This window comes from Meles meles, chromosome 1 (genome assembly GCF_922984935.1).
Source record: "Meles meles chromosome 1, mMelMel3.1 paternal haplotype, whole genome shotgun sequence".
NCBI lineage: Eukaryota > Metazoa > Chordata > Mammalia > Carnivora > Mustelidae > Meles > Meles meles.
In genome coordinates this window covers 141,045,156-141,068,633 of record NC_060066.1, presented here as the reverse complement: position 1 = coordinate 141,068,633, position 23,478 = coordinate 141,045,156, and the positions used below count along the sequence as shown (strand labels likewise).

The 23,478-nt window shown below is 39.2% G+C and overlaps 1 protein-coding gene across 1 annotated transcript in view; it reads right to left on the bottom strand.

Moving 5' to 3' along the window:
- Positions 1–1,460: 1,460 nt before the first annotated feature.
- LOC123926056 (guanylate-binding protein 6-like) overlaps positions 1,461–23,478 on the bottom strand; it is a 33,472-nt gene continuing 11,454 nt past the window's right edge. The window contains exons 2-11 of the mRNA XM_045979780.1: positions 19,732–19,948; positions 18,416–18,543; positions 9,025–9,134; positions 8,629–8,825; positions 7,021–7,266; positions 5,942–6,222; positions 5,028–5,240; positions 3,453–3,555; positions 2,954–3,147; positions 1,461–1,736 (exon numbers count right to left, since the gene is read on the bottom strand). Coding sequence (XP_045835736.1) covers positions 1,509–1,736; positions 2,954–3,147; positions 3,453–3,555; positions 5,028–5,240; positions 5,942–6,222; positions 7,021–7,266; positions 8,629–8,825; positions 9,025–9,134; positions 18,416–18,543; positions 19,732–19,921 — 1,890 coding nt within the window. The 5' untranslated portion in view covers positions 19,922–19,948 and the 3' untranslated portion in view covers positions 1,461–1,508. The remainder of the gene's footprint in view (positions 1,737–2,953; positions 3,148–3,452; positions 3,556–5,027; positions 5,241–5,941; positions 6,223–7,020; positions 7,267–8,628; positions 8,826–9,024; positions 9,135–18,415; positions 18,544–19,731; positions 19,949–23,478) is intronic.

Genomic DNA, 23,478 nt, shown 5'->3' with positions numbered 1-23,478 from the left:
TATAATAATTAATATAACAATATTATGATTATATAATTATATTGATTCTGTTTTGATACCATATATTAATATGTAATTTATTCACACACACTTATATAAGTATTATAAATTATATTTACTTCTAACATCTTAAAATGTGTAATTCAAATAAAGGAAACAGAGGCTAGTCTAGCTGAGACTTCAGAGGGCAAAATGAAAGTTTATACCTTAGTTTTAAAGTAAATACAAGGGATTTAAAACCAAGGCCAAAATGAAAATAAGATTAAGATGTGAATTTTATGTGTCCTGGTACTTTGATCTTAGTCTTAGACCCCCTCATTGAGTAGGCTAATGTCCTTTCTAGAAATAGTGAGCAATTTCATTATCTCATAGCCAATTTTACATTCTCTTTATGATTATCATTATTGGCATTCTACTCCATATTTTCTGTTATTATAAAATGGCAGTTCAAGATTTTTTTATAAAAGTCAAAAGGTAAGATTGTATAATGAAGAGGCTGTGTCCCTCCTACCCCTGATGCCATTCCGTCCTTCTCAGAAGGAACCAATGATACTAGTTTCTAACAAATTTTCCAGAGATATTTTATGTGTACATAGATAGGTATGATTGCACATAATAATTTTTTACAGTGAGCACATTATACACACTGTTTTATTCCTTATTTCTTTGCTTTGTAATATATTTTCAAGATTTCCTATGTTTGTACAAATAGAGCTCCCCTGTCAATTTATTTATTGGCTACATAGTATTCCAGTGTTCATATTGGCCCGTGTTCAATTTATATTACCCATTTATATAGATAGATACTTAAACAATTGACTTAAACAATCTTTTGTCATTTAAAGTGATGCCTCAGTAGATTTTATAAATATTTACAATTTTGCACATATAAATTTCCTAAAATTTTTTTTTAAAGATTTTGTTTTATTTATTTGACAGATAGAGATCACAAGTAGGCAGAGAGGCAGGCAGAGAGAGAGAGAAAGAGAGAGGAGGAAGCAGGCTCCCTGACGAGCAAAGAGTCCGATGTGGGGCTTGACCCTGGGATCACGACCCGAGCCGAAGGCAGAGAAGCTTTAACCCACTGAGCCACCCAAGCGCCCAAAATTTCCTAAAAGTTAACATGTACATGAAACTGTACATGAGTTTATTCTATCTCATGTGGGCCAGGCATTAATATCCTCTTGTAGGCACTTTTTATATTTATTTTTTAAAAGATTTTTATTTATTTATTTGACAGAGAGAGAGAGAGATCACAGGTAGGCAAGCGGGGCGGGGGGGGGGGGGGAAGCATGCTCCCTGCTGAGCAGAGAGCCTGTTGTAGGGGCTCGATCCCAGGACCTTGAGATCATGAACTGAACTGAAGGCAGAGGCTTAACCCACTGAGCCACCCAGGCACCCCAAGAACTTTTTATATTTAAAAATTTGATGAATAGAAATGAAAAGCATATGCATCAAAATTAGGTCACAATATATAGCCACATTCTTTAATTTCTTTAAAAGGAGAGCTAATTCTTTTTAAGTAGTGAGGTCACACCACGCACAATATTATCTAACATTCTAACAGGAGAAGTAAATATTGAAACAATCTCATTGCCAAATTTCTCCAAGACTTGTGAGAACCAGGGAGTATCATTATTTTTAGTAGCTTCAACCCTAGATTTCAACTGCCTTATCTCTTCATTCATCTCTTCAGATTTCTTTCTAAATCCTTCATTGAGCAGATCACGTTGGACCTAAACAGAAAGTGAGAAGTAAAATTTTAAAATTACCATATTTTTTTCAAGAATTGTACTTCATATATAAAAACATGGTCAAACTATCTTTGTTTTAGTCCTAAAATTGTTTCTGCTGAATCTAGAAAGGAGAATTTTGTATTGAGGAATATTTCCTGACTTGGACCTAAACATTGAGAAGAGACATAATTTAAAGACTTACTGAAATTCACACACCATTAAGGTTTTCCAGGATACTAAGCCTGACACGAGGACAAAGGTAACATGTTTCCATCAAAAACAAAACACAAAACAAAACAAAACACCAGTTGGAAGGTAGCCTTGGTTTGATCACACTCTGTCCCATCCCACCTGGGTTGGTATGGTCACCCAAATAGTGGAAATGATGGGAACTTATAAGCTCTTCTAGAAATCTATCATAAACATGTCTTGATAGATAATGAGAGAATTCCTCCCTATGCCATCTGATAACTTGAGTAAACCACCCACACCTGGAGACAATATAGTAAATTTAGAAGCTGTCACTTCCCTGTGTTTTTAAGTCCGTACATTTCTGATAGTTAAATGTTAGCATAGATCTATCTTACAGTCTTTGGGCAGCCGTAGAGTTTCTGATAATTGTCAGTGATCTTAATAAAGCATGCCACTTGCTGCTTGTATTAATGCATACGGATCTTCAGAATTTAAGAAACAAGGCAGAGGATCATAGGGGAAGAGAGGAAAAAATAAAACTATGAAACCAGAGAGGGAGACAAACCATAAGAGACTCTTAAACTTGGGAAAACATTTGTTAATAAAAAAAAAAACATATGGTTGGAATATCTATTTATTCAAGCCTCATGAAACCATTTTAAAATCCCCAAAATAGCAATTCAAATACTATCTATATTCTCCAAGGGCTTGGAGGTGCCATACGCATCCTCAACTCTCTAGAGTCTACATATTTAGAGTGGAATTCAAAGGCTTTTTTAGAAAAGAAGGAGGAGGAGGAGGGGAAAGGGCAGGAAGAGGATGAGGAGGAGGAAGGGGAGAGGAGAGAGAGGCAGAAGGAGAGGGAGAGGGAGAAGAATTCAAAGAACTCAAGGTTTTAATAAGTCACAAGCAGTTAATGGCAATGGTGCTTCCTTCTATGAGCTCCATACCTGTAACCTTCACCCATCCTTTCCTGAGGAACCAGAAGGACCACCAAGCATTACCAAGGCCATGGGCAGACTTACCTTCAGCTTATGCTCCAAAATCATATTCTGTTCTTCAATTAGGTTTTCTCTCTCCTTCTTCATCTTCTCTTCCAGTTGGACTATGTTTTCCTGGAGACTCCTCTGTTGCGCTTCCATCTGCTGTTGCTGCTCCAGTAGTTTCTGTTTTAGCATCTCCTGTTCCCTCTCAGCTGCCTCCTTGCTGAGCCGCTCCTCTGCCCCAAGGAAAGTTTAGAGAGGGAAGACAATTAAGCAAGGATTGATATCTATCTTTCTAAGCTCAGAGACAAAACCAAATTGGAAGGGAAAGTGGAAAATCTCTGAATCATTCACGTCCTCACCATCGGAACCACATTTCAGAATATTTGGGGAAAGTCCCTGTCTGGCTGACATACAATCATAACTCGCCTTGTTTTTAGACTTAGCAGAGTTGTCCCAAGAAGAGGAAGCTCCTTGTTTTGCCCTCACACCTGCCTGAGGGCTATACCCAACCCATTGTGAGCCAAGCCCTGCCCCATACCTGCTATGGCCTTCTCCCCATCAGTGAGGGCTTTATCTGCTTGCCAGATGGATTCCTCTATTGAAGCCTGTGACTGCAGAAAGCTCTGGAGGACCTCATTCGCCTGAGGAACCAAGAAGAAGCAAAAAACTTAGAGTTCCACTATGGAGATTAGTGCTGCAAAAACAAGTATGTCCATATAATTTTTGCTTCATGCTTAAAATTCTACAGTGGCTCCCTACAAGGTGTCCAAGCTCCTTAGTGTGACCAGAGACTCTCCATAGCTCCTGCTTCCTGTCTCCCTCCAGGCTCTCCCCCTGTGCTACTTCCTTCTACCTACTTCTAGGGTCCAGCCAGTCAGAACTATGTTCAGTTCTATAAATCCGGAGTCTCTGGTTATTTGATATAGTTGGCTTCTCACTGGGAAATGTTGCCTCTAATTTGTGCTGTTGCTCTCCTCTGTCATTTGCTGGCTTTAACTTTAGGCAAGTTATTTTAACCTGCCTGTGCCTCTCAATTCAGATCTATAAAATGCTGACAATAAATATAGACATTTATAATGCTGTTTGAAGGATTAAACTTAAGAGTCTAGGGAAACAGCTTTACATTATGCCTATAAGAAATAAGAGTCCAATATATATTAGTTGCATTATTATTTAATTATTATTATGTTTGTACCTCAACCTATGTAGCCCATTTTATCTTATTTATTTCTTTATTATTATACTTTTTAAAATTTGAGTATAGTTGACGCACAATGTTATGTTAGGTTGGGGTGTACAACATTGTGGTTCTAAAGTTCTCACGTTATGCTATGTTCACCACAAGTGTAGCCATCATCCAGCTCACTACATCACTATCACAATTTGTTGATTGTATTCCTTATGCTGTGCATTTCATTCTCATGACTTATTCATTCCATAACTGGAAACCTGTATCTCTCACCACACTTCACCCATTTTGTCCATTCTACCAACCCTCTCCCCTTGGCAACCATCTGTATGTTCTCTGTGTTTATTGGTCTGATTCTTTTTGTTTGCTTATTCATTTGTGTGTGTGTGTGTGTGACTTATGAGTGAAATCATATGGTATTTCTCTTTCTCAGTCTGACTTATTTCATTTAGCATAATATCCTTTAGGTCCATCTATGTTGTCTCAGATGGCACGATCACATCCTTTCTATGACTGCATGACAGTGCACCATATGGAGACCATCATCACAGGTTGATGTGTGTTATATCTTTGTATGCAGTTGTTTGTGTATTTGACTTCCTCTCTTACTTTTCATCATACTTAAGTACAATGCCTCTAACTCGTAAATTGTCAGCACTTGGCATAGTCAATGCTGTGTTGTTGGATGAAGAAATGAGTAATTTCTGTTCTGTCTTTTGTGGATTTCAGAAATCCATACTCTTTTTTGGGGAATAGTCATTTCCACTCTTCTCAGGAGTAAATAGCAAATAGTGGACCTCAGAAGCTAAAGCTGTCATGATATCCCGATGCTGTTTATCACCCACAACAAGGGCTGTGCTCTCAGATTATCTGGAGACCCCTTAGACTCCATTATGTAGGCTTCCCCGCTCCCCTATTCCTCACCTTCACCCCTTTCCTGGGCACTTGTGAATATTTTCGTTCAATACTTTCTTTTGCTTCCCTGTAGAGCTTGTATCCCCCAGGAACAGAGAAAGTTCCTGCTGAAATACTTTCCATTAGGACCTGTGACATCTCATCAAGCCTGGACTGGCAGTATTTAAAGGATGTCTCTTCATTCTGCTGCAAGAAATGCTCTTTCTTATCCTTTATGAGTTCCTACAAGGGGAAAGTATTGAAAGTTACCTGAAGAAAGGAACAGAAACAATACCATTCCAAAGAATCTGGTAGAAGGATTGGTCTAACTGTGGTCCTCATGAGGAAAGTGTTCTGTTGGAGAAGGACATGGAATAAAACAGTAATCACAAGACTTGATTTACTCACAACCTTGAATGCTCTCTGCAAGACTCTGGGCAAGTTTCTTAAACTTACTGGTTCTTCTGAAATGTTGGAGTTGTATTGCCTAATCTCTGGGGCTCCTTGCCACTGGAGCATTCAGTGATTTCATCTTCAATGATACAATGATACAACAAGGAGCAATATAAATTGAAAATGACTTGGAATGAGCATCTGATAAGAGAAAATTTGCTTTGTGACAATGGGAGTATGTTCCAGAAAACAACCATACTTAGGAATGACTTTGGGGTGTTGTGGGGAGGCTTGGAATTCATTGATGTATTAAAAGATCAGGAGGATATCTATACTGATTTTACTTCAGAAATCAGAGAGATTACTAGATAACGTGCTTCAGTCTGGGGAGGAAAAAAAAAAGAAATATATTCCTTTGAAACTCTCTTTCTCATAAGAATCCAGATTTCTTTATCCTTGAGTAAGAGATGAGCCATGGGTCAGTAAAAGTACTTCTAGGCTTCATTCTTCAAAAGGAAGGGTCCTGAAGAATAAATATTAAGACACATTACCACAAGGGTTTTCTGGAACTCCTGCTTGTCATCCTTGAAGGAATGCTTCATGAACACTGCAGTGGCTTCCCTCTCACAGTCTGCATGCACATCCAGCAGCTCCTGAAGCGTGTCTGTGGGGAGTGTCAGTCGCTGGGACATCAGCTCACTGTAGTGGTTGGCTGCCTTTTGCACAGCCTCAGAGTTCTCAAGCTGGGCTAGAGTTGTCACTGCATTCTCCAAACAAGGCACTGCTCCAGTATTGATGGTATCCACATAGGTCACCACCAGAGTTTTCAGCCCTGAATGAACCAGGATATTGAAAGGATAAATATCAAATTATTACCCCATAGGATTCCAGATTCTGAGACTATACTTCTGAAGTCACGTGTATTCGTACCCACCACCCTCTTCACCCCACCCTCTGCCACACAGCCCTGCCTCCTCCTAGCTTCATCTTTGTTTTCCTATTGACTCCAAATTATTTTGGTCTGCAGGTCACGTGGTTAAAAAAATTAAAAATTTACCTTTATCTAACATACTGAAAGGTATCTGGAAAACATAATTTCTGATTAAAAAATTAAAATCAAAATAAATTATATACATACACAGATGGGGAAGGATAAATCAGATTATATTCGTTCCAAATTCTGAAGCTTCCAATGGATTTTTCACCAATTTATTGGATACTATTTACTTTTGTATTGCTCTAAACACCCAAAATGTTTTTTTATATATTTTTTTACAAATAATATCTATCAGATGGGACTTCTTTTGGGGAAAAAAGGCAATATATTCTGTTTTTATATCAAGTTAGTGATTTTTTTCTGATCAGTGGAGGATTTTTTTTTTTCAATTTTTAGTATATGTGCTGCCGAAGTGAGCACTTTTTTTTTTTTTTTCAGATAAGTCAATGACACATATATCAGTGACAAAGTGTGCAGTTTTGGAGAGGAATTTGTAAACTCCTAAAAGTGAGATAATTATAAAACAAACACATCTCTTCATGCATTGAGAACGTCTGTATACCTAGAATTCCATATAGAATCAAACAAAAATGCTGATATTAGGCCCCACAGAAATGGGAAAAGGAGACTCACGATTTCCAGTGATTGTGACTCCCTCTCTGAGAGTCTTGGTCCTTGCCTGGGTGAGGATGTAAGAACAAAAATTGTTTGCTTGTGTTAGGAATTTAGGATCCAGTTGATGTTCAGGTATATTCTCAATATTAGCTAGGAGTTTTGTTTCATTTACTGGCCGGTCAAAGACAAAACACTTCCGTTTTGGAAAGAAATGCCTGATGCACTCTCTGGGTAGATTGGATGCTTGGATTCTGGAGTTGTTGCCTGAGGGATAGGAACAACAGATTACCTTGGGAACAGTCTTGAGGCAATGGAGCTAATGGTTTGTATGACTGGGATTTTGATTCTTTTCTGTCTCCTGTGTTTGAAACACCTTTAACACAGACATTCAATACTTCCTTGAACAGCAAACTCATACCAATGGTAGCATTTTGGAAAGAAATTAGGGGAGACATCTGATCCAGGTAAATGAAACCTGTGGCTCATAACTCCAGACCTAAAAATGGTGGTAGAGTTGTCCATTAGATGTTTACTGAATGAATGGCAAAAAAAAAAAAAAAAAAAAAAAAAGAAAAGAAAAAAATCAAGAGTCAAATGGAACTTGTTGGTCTAATGTAGAAACTGAGCTTGGGATCAAGAGCCACAGTAAGGGGATAATGAAGCAGAGTTAGGAGCAACAGTATTAGACATATTTGAACACTCTGGTTATTGAAGGAAGATTTCTTTGATGCTAGAAATAATTTGCCTAATGTTAGCTATTTTATTTCACAAAAACCTCAGAAGAGTAAATGTAACTAAAATGTAATTCTAGGATGTCACTGCTACTCTGCAAACTCCTTGAGGTAAAGGACTAGATTTGATTTAATAGCATTGCTCTTCTTCCTATCCAGTTTCTCATTAAATGTTTTCAGAAACTCTAAGTAGAAAACTGAAAGCAAGAATGAATAAAACAGAATTGATCTTCCTCTCAAGATTTAATGAGATCTATACCATTATAAATGTAACCCATTAAGATAATTTATTATTTCAAAATTATGACATGGACAAATATATGGGAATTAAGAGAAAACTATGATATGTACAAAATGAATGTTCTGATAATTATCAGAAATATTGAAAAGGTATAGATTGAAAAGCCATACTTCTTCAGGTTTATTTAGAACACATAGTCATTCTTGTATGCAATGTATCTATGCAGGTATTAGAAAATTATGTCCATCTTTGAGAAGATTAATATCTAACTGTAAAATATATTTTTATTGAAATATATTCTATATATAGTAATATGTTGATTTTCCATATAATTTCATGCCTAATATGTTATAGTCAGTTGTTTTCTTCAACACAGAAAAACAGAAGCCAAAGTAAGGAACATGTATCTGGTCTTTGGAAAGTTAAAGCACCCAGTGAAATCTGGTAGCTACATTAGCCATTCTTTAAAGAACAGATCAGTTTTGAATAATTTCATTCTGGCCTAGTCTCTGCTTTTCAACCCAAGCTCAAGTCACCATTTCAACAGACTTCAATCTAGTTTCAAATACAACTGCCATCCCAAAGATATTGGACTGTGTTCAGCAGCTCCCACCCTCTATTGAACCACCCACTGCCCAGGCCATGTTCTAATACCTGGAATCAGCTTCAAGGCATTCTCCAGGTACTCATCTTCTGTGATAGGATGATCATTTAACTTCAGCTCCAGGGTAAAATCCCGTACAGCCCAGATAAAGTCTGGAAAGAAACTCACAAACTCGGTGGAATCTTGTGTTCCTTCCTTTTCTGGGGAGGACTTTGCCCTGATTAGTTCTGTGAGCTCTGTTACATAACTAGGACTCAGTTAAGGAAAAGGAAGTTCCCACCCATCTTTCCCTCTTTTCTCTAACAAAAATTATTATAAACTCTCTCCTTGGCCCTGGGTCCCCCCTGCTCCACCAAAGGCAGCTAAGTGACAGGGAAGGAGAAACTAACTAGAACTCTATTCCCATCAACATAATGAGGTGGGTGGTTTGGTCCCTGGAAGGATACTGCAGCTGCTCCAGGGCCTGGTGGTTGATGGTGCCCATGCTGTTGTAGACAAAGGTGCTGCACAGAAGCACAGCCAGTGCAAAGATCCATGAGTCGTTCTTAGAGTCACCCTAGAAAGCATATTAGAGCAAGAGTTTTAGGAGTTTAGTCTTTAGAAATTCATTCAGACACTTCTTCTATCAGTCTTTCATTTATTATTTCAGCTAACATACTTGCCATGCAAAGAAATAAGTTTGAAGACAGACTTATATATAGATATCAACTTTGACAATTACAAAGACATTTTTTGTGATTGTGAGTCTTCCATATATAAAGAGATTCCAATATTTCAGAGGTTTCTTTTTCCTCAATTGGATGAAATAAAGTAACATATATAGAAAAACTAGTACAGTACCTGGTGTGCAATGGTGAGTGTTAGCATTTATTCATTCTATGTAGAGCTATATAAAATATACCATAGTTGCTATAACTGGGGATTCAAATTATATTCAATTAAATTCCATAAATGTTTATAGGAAGCTAATGAATGTATCCCACTGCTCTTTTATTTAAGAAGCAAACTTGTAGGAGGAGTCAAGATGGTGGAGAAGTAGCAGCCTGAGACTACATCAGGTAGCAGGAGATCAGCTCGATAGCTTATCTAAACATTGCAAACACCTACAAATCCAACGGGAGAGAGAAGAGAAGAAGAACAGCAACTCTAGAAACAGAAAATCAACCACTTTCTGAAAGGTAGGACTGGCGGAGAAGTGAATCTAAAATGACGGGAAGATAGACCGCGTGGGGAGGGGCCGGCTCCCGGCAAGCGGCGGAGCAACAGAGCACAAAATCAGGACTTTTAAAAGTCTGTTCCACTGAGGGACAATCCTCCAGAGGCTAAACCAGGGTGAAGCCCACGTGGGGTCAGCGTGGCCCCAGGCCCCGCAGGGTCACAGAAGGATCGGGGGTGTCAGAGTGTCAGAGAGCTCGCAGGTATTAGAATGGAGAAGCCGGCTGCAGAGACAGAGCCGAGGACTGAACTCTCAGCTCGGGGTTACCTTGAACTGGTCACGAGCTGGGTGAGCTCGGAGCGCAGCTAGAGGCTGGGGATACGGGAGTGATTGGGTGCTGTCCTCTGGGGGCGCACTGAGGAGAGGGGCCCCAGGCTCTCAGCTCCTCCGGGCCAGAGACTAGGAGGCCGCCATTTTCATTCCCATCCTCCGGAACTCTACGGAAAGCGTTCAGGGAACAGAAGCTCCCAAAAGCGAACCCGAGCCAATTACTTAGTCCGGCCGCCGGTAAGGGCAGTGCAATCTCGCCTCGGGCAAAGACACTTGAGAGTCACTACAACAGGCCCCTCCCCCAGAAGATCAACAAAATATCCAGCCAGGACGAAGTTCATTTATCAAGGAGAAAGCAGGTTCAATTCCTAAGACAGCAGAGCAATTCCAGAGGAGGAGAAAGCAAAGCACGGAACTCATGGCTTTCTCCCCATGATTCTTTAGTCTTGCGGCTACTTCAATTTTTTTTTTCTTTTTTTCAATTTTTTTTCTTTTTCTTTTTTCTTCTTCTGCTAAATTTTTTAAAACTTTTACCCTTTTCTTTTTTAACGTTTTTTGACTAGTTCATCTAAATATATATATTTTTTCTTTCTTTTTTATATTTTTTTATTTGTTTTATTTTTTTATTTTTTTTCCTTTTTTTCCCTTTTTTTTTTCTTTTTTTTTTCAGAACCTGTTTTTATCCCCTTTCTCCCCCCCACAATTAGGGGTCTCTTCTGATTTGGTTACAGCGCATTTTTCTGGGGTCTTTGCCACCCTTTTAGTAGTTTATTTGCTCCTTCATATCCTCTTATCTGGACAAAATGACAAGGCGGAAAAAATCACCACAAACAAAAGAACAAGAGACAGTACCGAAGGCTAGGGACCTAATCAACACAGACATTGGTAATATGTCAGATCAAGAGTTCAGAATGATGATTCTGAACATTCTAGCCAGGCTCAAAAAAGGCATGGAAGATATTAGAGAAACCCTCTCTGGAGATATTAAAGCCCTTTCTGGAGAAATTAAAGAACTAAAATCTAACCAAGTTGAAATCAAAAAAGCTATTAATGAGGTGCAATAAAAAATGGAGGCTCTCACTGCTAGGATAAATGAGGCAGAAGAAAGAATTAGTGATATAGAAGACCAAATGACAGAGAATAAGGAAGCCGAGCAAAAGAGGGACAAACAGCTACTGGACCATGAGGGGAGAATTCGAGAGATAAGTGACACCATAAGACGAAACAACATTAGAATAATTGGGATTCCAGAAGAAGAAGAAACAGAGAGGGGAGCAGAAGGTCTATTGGAGAGAAATATTGGAGAGAATTTCCCTAATATGGCAAAGGGAACAAGCATCAAAATCCAGGAGATGCAGAGAACCCCCCTCAAAGTCCACAAGAATAGGTCCACACCCCGTCACCTAATAGTAAAATTTACAAGTCTTAGTGACAAAGAGAAAATCCTGAAAGCAGCCCGAGAAAAGAAGTCTGTAACATACAATGGTAAAAATATTAGATTGGCGGCAGACTTATCCACAGAGACCTGGCAGGCCAGAAAGAGCTGGCATGATATATTCAGAGCACTCAACGAGAAAAACATGCAGCCAAGAATACTCTATCCAGCTAGGCTATCATTGAAAATAGAAGGAGAGATAAAAAGCTTCCAGGACAAACAAAAACTGAAAGAATTTGTAAACACCAAACCAGCTCTACAGGAAATATTGAAAGGGGTCCTCTAAGCAAAGAGAGAGCCTAAAAGTAGTAGATCAGAAAGGTACAGAGACAATATACAGTAACAGTCACCTTACAGGCTAATAATGGCACTAAATTCATATCTCTCAATAGTTACCCTGAATGTTAATGGGCTAAATGCCCCAATCAAAAGACACAGGGTATCAGAATGGATAAAAAAACAAAACCCATCAGTATGTTGCCTACAAGAAACTCATTTTAGACGCGAAGACACCTCCAGATTTAAAGTGAGGGGGGTGGAAAACAATTTACCATGCTAATGGGCATCAGAAGAAAGCTGGGGTGGCAATCCTTATATCAGATCAATTAGATTTCAAGCCAAAGACTATAATAAGAGATGAGGAAGGACACTATATCCTACTCAAAGGGTCTGTCCAACAAGAAGATCTAACAATTTTAAATATCTATGCCCCTAACGTGGGAGCAGCCAACTATATCAACCAATTAATAACAAAATCAAAGAAACACATCAATAATAATACAATAATAGTAGGGGACTTGAACACTCCCTCACTGAAATGGACAGATCATCCAAGCAAAAGATCAAGAAGGAAATAAAGGCCTTAAATGACACACTGGACCAGATGGACATCACAGATATATTCAGAACATTTCATCCCAAAGCAACAGAATACACATTCTTCTCTAGTGCACATGGAACCTTCTCCAGAATAGATCACATCCTGGGTCACAAATCAGGTCTCAACCAGTATCAAAAGATTAGGATTATTCCCTGCATATTTTCAGACCACAATGCTCTGAAGCTAGAACTCAATCGCAAGAGGAAAGCTGGAAAGAACCCAAATACATGGAGACTAAACAGCATCCTTCTAAAGAATGAATGGGTTAACCAGGAAATTAAAGAAGAATTGAAAAAATTCATGGAAACAAATGATAATGAAAACACAACAGTTCAAAATCTGTGGGACACAGCAAAGGTAGTCCTGAGAGGAAAATATATAGCGGTACAAGCCTTTCTCAAGAAACAAGAAAGGTCTCAAGTACACAACCTAACCCTACACGAAAAGGAGCTGGAGAAAGAACAAGAAAGAAACCCTAAACCCAGCAGGAGAAGAGAAATCATAAAGATCAGAGCAGAAATCAATGAAATAGAAACCAAAAAAACAATAGAACAAATCAATGAAACTAGGAGCTGGTTCTTTGAAAGAATCAATAAGATTGATAAACCCCTGGCCAGACTCATCAAAAAGAAAAGAGAAAGGACCCAAATCAATAAAATCATGAATGAAAGAGGAGAGATCACAACTAACACCAAAGAAATACAGACAATTATAAGAACATACTATGAGCAACTCTACGCCAACAAATTGGACAATCTGGAAGAAATGGATGCATTCCTAGAGACATATAAACTACCACAACTGAACCAGGAAGAAATAGAAAACATGAACAGGCCCATAACCAGTAAGGAGATTGAAACAGTCATCAAAAATCTCCAAACAAACAAAAGCCCAGGGCCAGACGGCTTCCCAGGGGAATTCTACCAAACATTTAAAGAAGAACTAATTCCTATTCTCCTGAAACTGTTCCAAAAAATAGAAATGGAAGGAAAACTTCCAAACTCATTTTATGAGGCCAGCATCACCTTGATCCAAAAACCAGACAAGGATCCCACCAAAAAAGAGAACTACAGACCAATATCCTTGATGAACACAGACACAAAAATTCTCGCCAAAATACTAGCCAATAGGATTCAACAGTACATTAAAAGGATTATTCACCATGATCAAGTGGGATTTATTCCAGGGCTGCAGGGTTGGTTCAACATCCACAAATCAATCAATGTGATAGAACACATTAATAAAAGAAAGAACAAGAACCATATGATACTCTCAATAGATGCTGAAAAAGCATTTGACAAAGTACAGCATCCCTTCCTGATCAAAACTCTTCAAAGTGTGGGGATAGAGGGCACATACCTCAATATTATCAAAGCCATCTATGAAAAACCCACCGCAAATATCATTCTCCATGGAGAAAAACTGAAAGCTTTTCCGTTAAGGTCAGGAACACGGCAGGGATGTCCATTATCACCACTGCTATTCAACATAGTACTAGAAGTCCTAGCCTCAGCAATCAGACAACAAAAAGAAATTAAAGGCATCCAAATTGGTAAAGAAGAAGTCAAACTATCACTCTTCGTAGATGATATGATACTATATGTGGAAAACCCAAAAGACTCCACTCCAAAACTGCTAGAACTTGTACAGGAATTCAGTAAAGTGTCAGGATATAAAATCAATGCACAGAAATCAGTTGCATTTCTGTACACCAACAACAAGACTGAAGAAAGAGAAATTAAGGAGTCAATCCCATTTACAATTGTACCCAAAACTATGAGATACCTAGGAATAAACTTAACCAAAGAGACTAAGAATCTATACACAGAAAATTATAAAGTACTCATGAAAGAAATTGAGGAAGACACAAAGAAATGGAAAAATGTTCCATGCTCCTGGATTGGAAGAATAAATATTGTGAAAATGTCTATGCTACCTTAAGCAATCTACACATTTTATGTAATCCCTATCAAAATACCATCCATTTTTTTCAAAGAAATGGGACAAATAATCCTAAAATTTATATGGAACCAGAAAAGACCTCGAATAGCCAAAGGAATATTGAAAAAGAAAGCCAAAGTTGGTGGCATCACAATTCCGGACTTCAAGCTCTATTACAAAGCTGTCATCATCAAGACAGCATGGTACTGGCACAAAAACAGACACATAGATCAGTGGAACAGAATAGAGAGCCCAGAAATCGACCCTCAACTCTATGGTCAACTAATCTTCGACAAAGCAGGAAAGAATGTCCAATGGAAAAAAGACAGCCTCTTCAATAAATGGTGCTGGGAAAATTGGACAGCCACATGCAGAAAAATGAAATTGGACCACTTCCTTACACCACACACGAAAATAGACTCCAAATGGATGAAGGACCTCAATGTGAGAAAGGAATCCATCAAAATCCTTGAGGAGAATGCAGGTAGCAACCTCTTCGACCTCAGCCGTAGCAACATCTTCCTAGGAACAACGGCAAAGGCAAGGGAAGCAAGGGCAAAAATGAACTATTGGGATTTCATCAAGATCAAAAGCTTTTGCACAGCAAAGGAAACAGTTAACAAAACCAAAAGACAACTGACAGAATGAGAGAAGATATTTGCAAACGACATATCAGATAAAGGGCTAGTATCCAAAATCTATAAGGAACTTAGCAAACTCAACACCCAAAGAACAAACAATCCAATCAAGAAATGGGCAGAGGACATGAACAGACATTTCTGCAAAGAAGACATCCAGATGGCCAACAGACACATGAAAAAGTGCTCCACGTCACTCGGCATCAGAGAAATACAAATCAAAACCACAATGAGATATCACCTCACACCAGTTAGAATGGCTAAAATGAACAAGTCAGGAAATGACAGATGCTGGAGAGGATGTGGAGAAAGGGGAACCCTCCTCCACTGTTGGTGGGAATGCAAGCTGGTGCAACCACTCTGGAAAACAGCATGGAGGTTCCTCAAAATGTTGAAAATAGAACTACCCTATGACCTAGCAATTGCACTACTGGGTATTTACCCTAAAGATACAAACATAGTGATCCGAAGGGCCACGTGTACCCGAATGTTTATAGCAGCAATGTCTACAATAGCCAAACTATGGAAAGAACCTAGATGTCCATCAACAGATGAATGGATAAAGAAGATGTGGTATATATACACAATGGAATACTATGCAGCCATCAAAAGAAATGAAATCATGCCATTTGCGACGACGTGGATGGAACTAGAGCGTATCATGCTTAGTGAAATAAGTCAATCGGAGAAAGACAACTATCATATGATCTCCCTGATATGAGGACATGGAGAAGCAACATGGGGGGTTAGGGGGATAGGAGAAGAATAAATGAAACAAGATGGGATTGGGAGGGAGACAAACCATAAATGACTCTTAATCTCACAAAACAAACTGGGGGTTGCTGGGGTGAGGTGGGATTGGGAGAGGGGGAGGGGGCTATGGACATTGGGGAGGGTAAGTGCTATCGTGAGTGCTGTGAAGTGTGTAAACCTGGCGATTCACAGACCTGTACCCCTGGGGATAAAAATACATTATATGTTTATTTAAAAAAAAAATTTGGAAGGGGAGGCGAACCATAAGAGACTATGGACTCTGAAAAACAACCTGAGGGTTTTGAAGGGTCAGGGGTGGGAGGTTGGGGGAACAGGTGGTGGGTAATGGGGAGGGCACGTTTTACATGGAGCACTGGGTGTTGTGCAAAAAGAATGAATACTGTTACGCTGAAAAAATAAATAAAATGGAAAAAAAAAGAAGCAAACTTGTAAATGGCAACAGTTACTTTCAGGGTAACTGTTTTCAAGTGGTGACAAACATCCATAGCAATGAAAGTAATAAAGATGACAATACCTATAAAGATATTAATAATCTTGTACTTTAGTAATGTCCATAAGCAGTGGAACCTATAGCTGTAATAGAAATGAAGATTTAGAATTTTATCAAGGAAGTCCGGAACTGTGGAACTTGGAGAAAGAGTATATGTTATGAAGGCTTACTGGAAGTCTCAAGCTGAATGTTCAAGAACTGGTCAAATACAGACATGAAGAACACGGACTTCATTCTCAGCATGTCTCATATTCATGTTGTTTCTTAATACATGTGTATTAATGTGTGTGTGTTTGTGGGTCTTAGATTTCACATATGAGTGAAATCATGAGGTATTTGTCTTTCTCAGTCTGACTTATTTCACTTAGCATAATACTATCTCGGTCTCTCCATGCTTTTGGAAATGGCACAATCTCATCCTTTTTTATGTCTTTGTAATATTCATTGTGTATTTATATCACATCTTCCTTATCCATTTGTCTACTAATGGACTCTTAGGTTGTTTCCATATCTTGGCTATTGTAAATAATGCTGCAGTAAACATAGGGGTGCATATACCTTTTTGGATTAGTGTTTTCATCTTCTTTTGGTAAATAGTAGTGGGATTATTGGAACATATGGTATTTCTACTTTTAACTTCTTGAGAAAACTCCATACTGATTTCCACAAATTAAAAATTAATAGAAAAAGAAATAGAGAATTTCTAACTCCTCTTTTGGAAGAAATGGAGAGCTACAGAAATTTAAATACCATTTCCAAGTAAGTCTCAATGTAAGGCACAAAAGGAGTAATCATTCATTTCACCCATTAGTAGCAAGTTAAAAAAAATTCATCTGAAAATGTTTGTTATAGGGCAAATACATGTTGTTTTTGCTGTTGTTGTTGTTCAAAGATGTATCTATCTATTGGGGAGAAAGAGAGCCAAGGTGGAGAAGAGGAGGAGGAGGAGAGGAGAGAGTCTTGAAGTAGCGTAGACTCTGCCATGAGTGTGGAGTTGGGTGGGGCTGAATCTCACAACCCCAAGGTCACACCTAATACAAAACTGAGAGTCATTTAGTGTACCAACTATGCCATATCTGGTGCCCCCAAACACTTGGTTTTATAGAACCAGCACATTCAGAGGTATCTCAAAGCCTTCCATAATGCTCTTTGGGTAGATGAAGAACTTGACCATAAGAAATGTAAACACAATCTCTTAACTCCACACCTCTAATACACACTTCATCTGGAAGATAAATCAGAAATATTTCTTCTCCTAGGATGGAGTTGATGTTTCTCCTCTTTCCCACCAAGGCACCCTTATGCTTAACATATGTGGTACAGACTATGGTGTGCTGCCCATATCACTTTGTAAAATTGAAGGACTGATTCCCCCAGCTAGTGGGAGTGCTGATGGAAGACAACTCCGAGGTGCTATTCTGTTAATTAGAAGGGCTTCCATAGTAGCCTTTCCATGATTTATCTGCACCCTTGTCCCAACTCAGGATAAAGAGCATCCCAGCAAGAGAACTCCCATGGAAGTGACAGGAGTCAACAACTGCATTGCGATACAACTTTTTCCTCTCTCCAACTTGCTTCTTTCCCAGTCAAATTTTGTTAAATCTGACTGCATATGTGTGGTCTTCTCAGCTGGACTGAAGATGCATTGAGGGTAGGACTTTTATTGTGGTGACTGTCATCTAAAGTAATAAGCCAGGAGACTTCAACTTAGCTATTCAATAATTATTTCTTAAATTTAATCAGATACTTCAGAGCCCCTTGGTGGTTCAGTCAGTTGAGCATCTGACTCTTAGTTTCAGCTCAGCTCATGATCTCCAGGTCATGAGATCAAGCCCTACCTCAGTGTCTGTGCTCAGCGGGGAGACTACTTGAGATTCTCTCTCTCTCTCTCTCTCAGCCCCTCCAATGACTCACAGTCTTAATCTATCTCACTATCTCTCAAATAAATAAGTCTTTTAAAAATATTTATCAAATAATTCAAATGATTTAACCAGTATCAAGAAATAAAAGATTTTATCTAATATACCATATCTTACCTAGACGTGAACTTTAAAGAAACCAGCATGCCTCATTTATTATAATTGGATTTCTAGATTTTGCAAATAGATCACATCAGTTAAATTACAAAAATATCATGAAGAAGTAAGGATCAAATCCAGAATAAAAAGGATTTACCTGTAACTGTCTCCTTACCTTTTCCACATCACCCAGGCCCTCAGTATCCAAAAGGACCAGGGTGTGGTTTGGCTTGCAGGGGTGAGGCACACACCACATCCAGATGCCCTTGGTTTTAGACTGCACTGTAGAGCCCAGAGGGAAACCTGCAAGGGGAGGGGAGAAGGCAACATACAATGACAGGAGATTCATCTAAGCAACCAAAGGATACAAAGTCAGACTTTCTGTAATGTAAATAAGTACCCTAGCATACAAGATGGCTCTTTCTCAAATTCCTTAAGGATGTCCCACTTTGTGTCTTCTGATTCAAGGAGGGCAGTGATGCCAGGCAAATGCTCAAGATGGAGGCAAAGAGCCATTAAAGAAGAAAAAATAAATTTGAAAAATGGAAATCATTGATTACTGTCAATGAGAATTTTGAGAGAATGGTGAGGCACAAAGTCAGGGAACAGTGGATTAAAGAGAAACATGGGAAAAGAAAAAGTAGAAAAAGGAAACTGAGATCATATTTTTTGCCAAAGTGATTAAAAAAATGGGAGGAAGGTTGTCAACTACAATAGGATGTGAAATCCAGGAAGGAATTTTAAGATGATAGATGTCCTGGGGTCCTTGAGCACAACCGTCAAGAAAGAATTCTTGAGATATTTCATAGTGCAACTTAGTAAGTTTATTCAAGTAGCATGGGGACAAGACCCATTGGTAAAAGAGCTACACTTTTTCTGTATGAAGCTGGTGGTTATAATTGTACAACTCAAGAGGAAGGGGATGTGCAGGGGGTATTAGATCATAAATGTATCTTCAAATTCCTACTCATAAAACTACTTTCACGAGATTTCTCTAGTGCTTCTTATTCAGTTCAATATCAGCTATTGGTGAGATATACAGGCAGTCCCGAGACTTCAAGAACGTAGCAGCCAGCACATGTTTGATCCTTATTGGAACTACGCAGGCTATAGGTCAACCTTCTGGGCTTAAGGTGAACATTTTTCTATTTCTATCCCTCAATAGATATTCACACATCTTTAAATGTTGATGAGAATATCCTATAAAAAGCAAATGTGTTCCGAGGGAGAAGAGATGCAATTATAAGAGCCCAGTACTCGATCAGGTTAAAGAAGGTAGGGAGCATTAGCTGGGGAGATTTTCCTTAACAGCAGTAAAACAGCATGGTAACAGATTACAATAAGAGTAATTTAGTGGTGAGAATTAGAATCAGAAGGTTGGTTGATTGTGGAATTTGGTTTTCCTTTCACATGACCAGGGGGAAAAAACTAAAGGCATAAGAGATATAGCTAGAGGTAACCAGTTGGCCCCAGGCTGAGTACAACACTCACCTCGGTTCTGTCCCACAAGACGGTTCATCAAGTAGGATTTGCCGGTACGATACAGTCCTACAATGGCCACCACCACTACTGGTTGAGAAATCCTTCCAAGAATCTGTATAGCTGTCTGGTTCACTGACAGCTGCATATCGTTGTTTTCCACCAGACAAATGGGGGCCGTCATATGGGGTCCAGATGCCATGGCAACCTGCCAACCTAGAAAAATCTCCTAGTAGAAATAAGATTACAGTCATTTTCTGACTTGGAGTTATCCAAAGCACCCATTGGTTTAGGACTAGGTGAAACTTCTGTACTTTTTATGAGACAAAATGTAATCTAGAGTTAGCAGACTACAGAGGACTTCCTGTATTACTCCCCCAAATTTGTGATGATATTAGTGATGAAAGAGTATTATTCTTCTTCAAAGTTTTGCTTCAATAGTAATAATAAAATTGAAGCAATTGTTACTATCACTGTTACTGTTACTGTTACTATTACTGTTACTATCACTGAGAGCCTACGATATATTGGGCCCTGTGACACACACCTTACATACCTAGACTATTTGATACTTATAAGAACCTACAAGTTGGAAATTATTGTACCCATTATACTCACTTTACAAAAAAGACAAATGAGTCTAACAAAAGCTGAGTAAGACCTAGAGCCAGGGGTAAGCCTCGACAACAGAGCAAAATGGCAAGCTAGGAATTTCTAGGCTCTTATTTCCATGAGGAGATATAAAAAATAACCAAAATATTGGCTAGAATAATCTTACAGTAGTTCTGCAAAAGGAGTCAAATATCTAAAACTACCAAGCAAACACCCAGTGAAGAAAAAGCCATATTAAAAATGGTAGGAAATTCTGTGGTGTTTTTCCTTTCTTTGGCCCACACACTCCCTGGTGTGGTATTACTCTTGGTCTGGAGTAGGTGGCAAACCAGTTCCCACTTTTCTCCTTTGACCCAGAGGGAACAGAGCAGACCTTGTTCACTGTGTAAACTCTTACATGGAGTTTACCTCTTCAGGTCTCTGTTTTATCTTACACATGGAGCTCAGACAGGGGGAGGGGCCAGGAATATAGCAGCATAACTTAGATGTCAGATGGAAAGAAGCACTGGCATTGTTGTTCATGGGTATTGCTCAAGAACTGCAGACCATGGATCTGCAGATGCCTGGGGCAAGAAATTACCAGTGAAGACATCAAATAGATCATCTTTGAAGCACCTGGGTGGCTCAGTAGTTAAGTGTCTGCCTTCATCTTGGATCATGATTACAGTGTCCTGTCATCAAGCCCTGTGTTCAGCTGCCTGCTCAACAGGGAGTCTGCTTCTCCCTCTCCCTCTGCACCCCCCCACACCCCATCATTCTCTGTCTCTCAAATAAATAAAAACAAAAAACAAAAAAACAAAACAGATCATCTGAGGCAGTAGTTCAGTTCCCGCATCCCTTCTTTAGACTGGATGGAGCACAGCAGACTGTGTTTATGAAGTTCTACTCTGTTCTGAGCTGCCTGAAGGATGGGTCTTTCAGATCTCAGATTCAGATCTCAGACAGGAAGAAGCAAGGGGCATTGCTTGGGAAAGCTGAAGGGAGACTGATTTGCAGACCCCTCTGGTAAAATAATTATGAGTGTGTGATTTTGTGATTTAATATAAGAAGTATGTATTTGGTTTTTGTCCGGGATCCTGACACACAGCTTCCAAAACACATTTAATTTCCCAAGTGATGAAGGTAATGGAAGTATCTTTTGTTATACTATTTGTTTTTTTGTCCTTGGTTCCTAAAATAAGTCCTAAAAGTAGTTCCAGAGAGAAGAAAGTGAAAAGTGTCTTCTGTGAGGGGCGCCTGGGTGGCTCAGTGGATTAGGCCGCTGCCTTCGGCTCGGGTCATGATCTCAGGGTCCTGGGATCGAGCCCCACATCGGCTCTCTGCTCCGCAGGGAGCCTGCTTCCTCCTCTCTCTCTGCCTGCCTCTCTGCCTACTTGTGATCTCTCTCTCTGTCAAATAAATAAATAAAAAAAATCTTAAAAAAAAAAGTGTCTTCTGTGGATACATAACAAGCACCTTTCAAACACACCCAAGTTTATGTTAATGAGGTGATTTTGGAAGTTACCCTGGATGATCACAGAGTGAAGACTGGTTGCCAAGGGAACCAACCATGTGATTAGACAGTTCAGTCTCATATCCTACCTGTGGGGCAGAGAGAAAAGCTGCAGGTTGAGTTAGTCACAAAAGGCCAATGATTTATTCAATCATGCCTATTTAATGAAGACTACATTAGAAACCCTAACTGAAGGAGTTTAAAGAGCTTCCAGGTTGGTTAACATGTGTGCATGCTCAGAGGGTGGGGTGCCCAGAGAGAGGATGAGAGGATGGAAGCTCCAAACCCTTTTTTTGATAATCTTGCCCTACACATCTTTTTTATCTTGCTGTTCTGGGGTTATATTCTTTCTTTCTTTCTTTCTTTCTTTCTTTCTTTCTTTCTTTCTTTCTTATAAATCAGCAATCTAGTGAGTAAACTGTTTTTCACGAGTTCTGGAAGCTGTTCTAGCAAAGTACTGAATATGGAGTACAGATGGAGAACGTAGCCAGTCAGAAGCACCAGTGTCAAGCTGGAATTGAGATTGGCATCTGAAGTGGGGCCAGTCTTGTGGGGCTGCGCCCTTACGTTGTAGGGCATACACTAACTTCAGACTGTTTGTGTCAGAATTACTTACTACGGAAAATTGCCCATATATGTGGTGACCAGAAGTGAGGTATTGAGAACAGTGTTGCGAGAAATAGAATTTTTTCCCTTTTCAGGGTAGAGACAAACAATAGACCATCAAAGGCCCCAAGGAGATTTTCAGAGGGTAATTAAGACATTTAAAAGCAGCATGTATACAGGGAGATTGAAAAAGCCACACATAAGCTCTGGTAGGATGTGTGCTCAGAAAAGGCCTAAAAAGACTTTTAAGCTTTCTCCCTAGGTTGCGCCTAAGGCTCAAGACCAAGACCCAGCTAATGAGCAAAGACTTCTTTAGCACAAAAGCAGTTTGCAAAGAATGGAAAAGGTGGCTGTTTCTATAAATGACCAGTTTTCAACAGAAACAGCAAAAATCACAGGCATGCAGAGAAATAGGAAAATGCAGCACATTCAAAGGAAGTAAACAAATGTGGCAGGAAACATCCCTGAAGAAACACAAGCATTGCATGTTCTAGGCAAAGACTAAAGTAAGTTTCTTAACTATGCTCACAACTGAAGTAAATCAGGAAAATGATATGTAAACAAAATTAGTCCAGTTATAGTGTGGTACTGGAGAAAAGATAGGCATATTGACTAATGGAACAGAACCGAGACCAGAAATAAACCCTCCCATATAAGGCCAAATGATTTTTGACAAGCCTGCTGAGATCATTCAATGGGGAAAGCACAGTATTTTCAAGAAGCAGTGCTGGGGAAATTTGATATTCACATGCAACAGGATGAAGTTGGACCACTCTTTTTTTTTTTAATTTATTTTTATTTGTTTATTTACAGCATAACAGTGTTCATTGTTTTGGCATCACACCCAGTGCTCCATGCAGTACGTGCCCTCCCTATTACCCACCACCTGGTTCCTCAACCTCCCACCCCCCGACCACCACCGCCCCCTGCCGCCCCTTCATAACCCTCTGGTTGTTTTTCAGAGTCCATAGTCTCTCATGGTTCATCTCCCCTTCCAGTTTCCCTCAACTCCCTCTCCTCTCCATCTCCCCATGTCCTCCATGTTATTT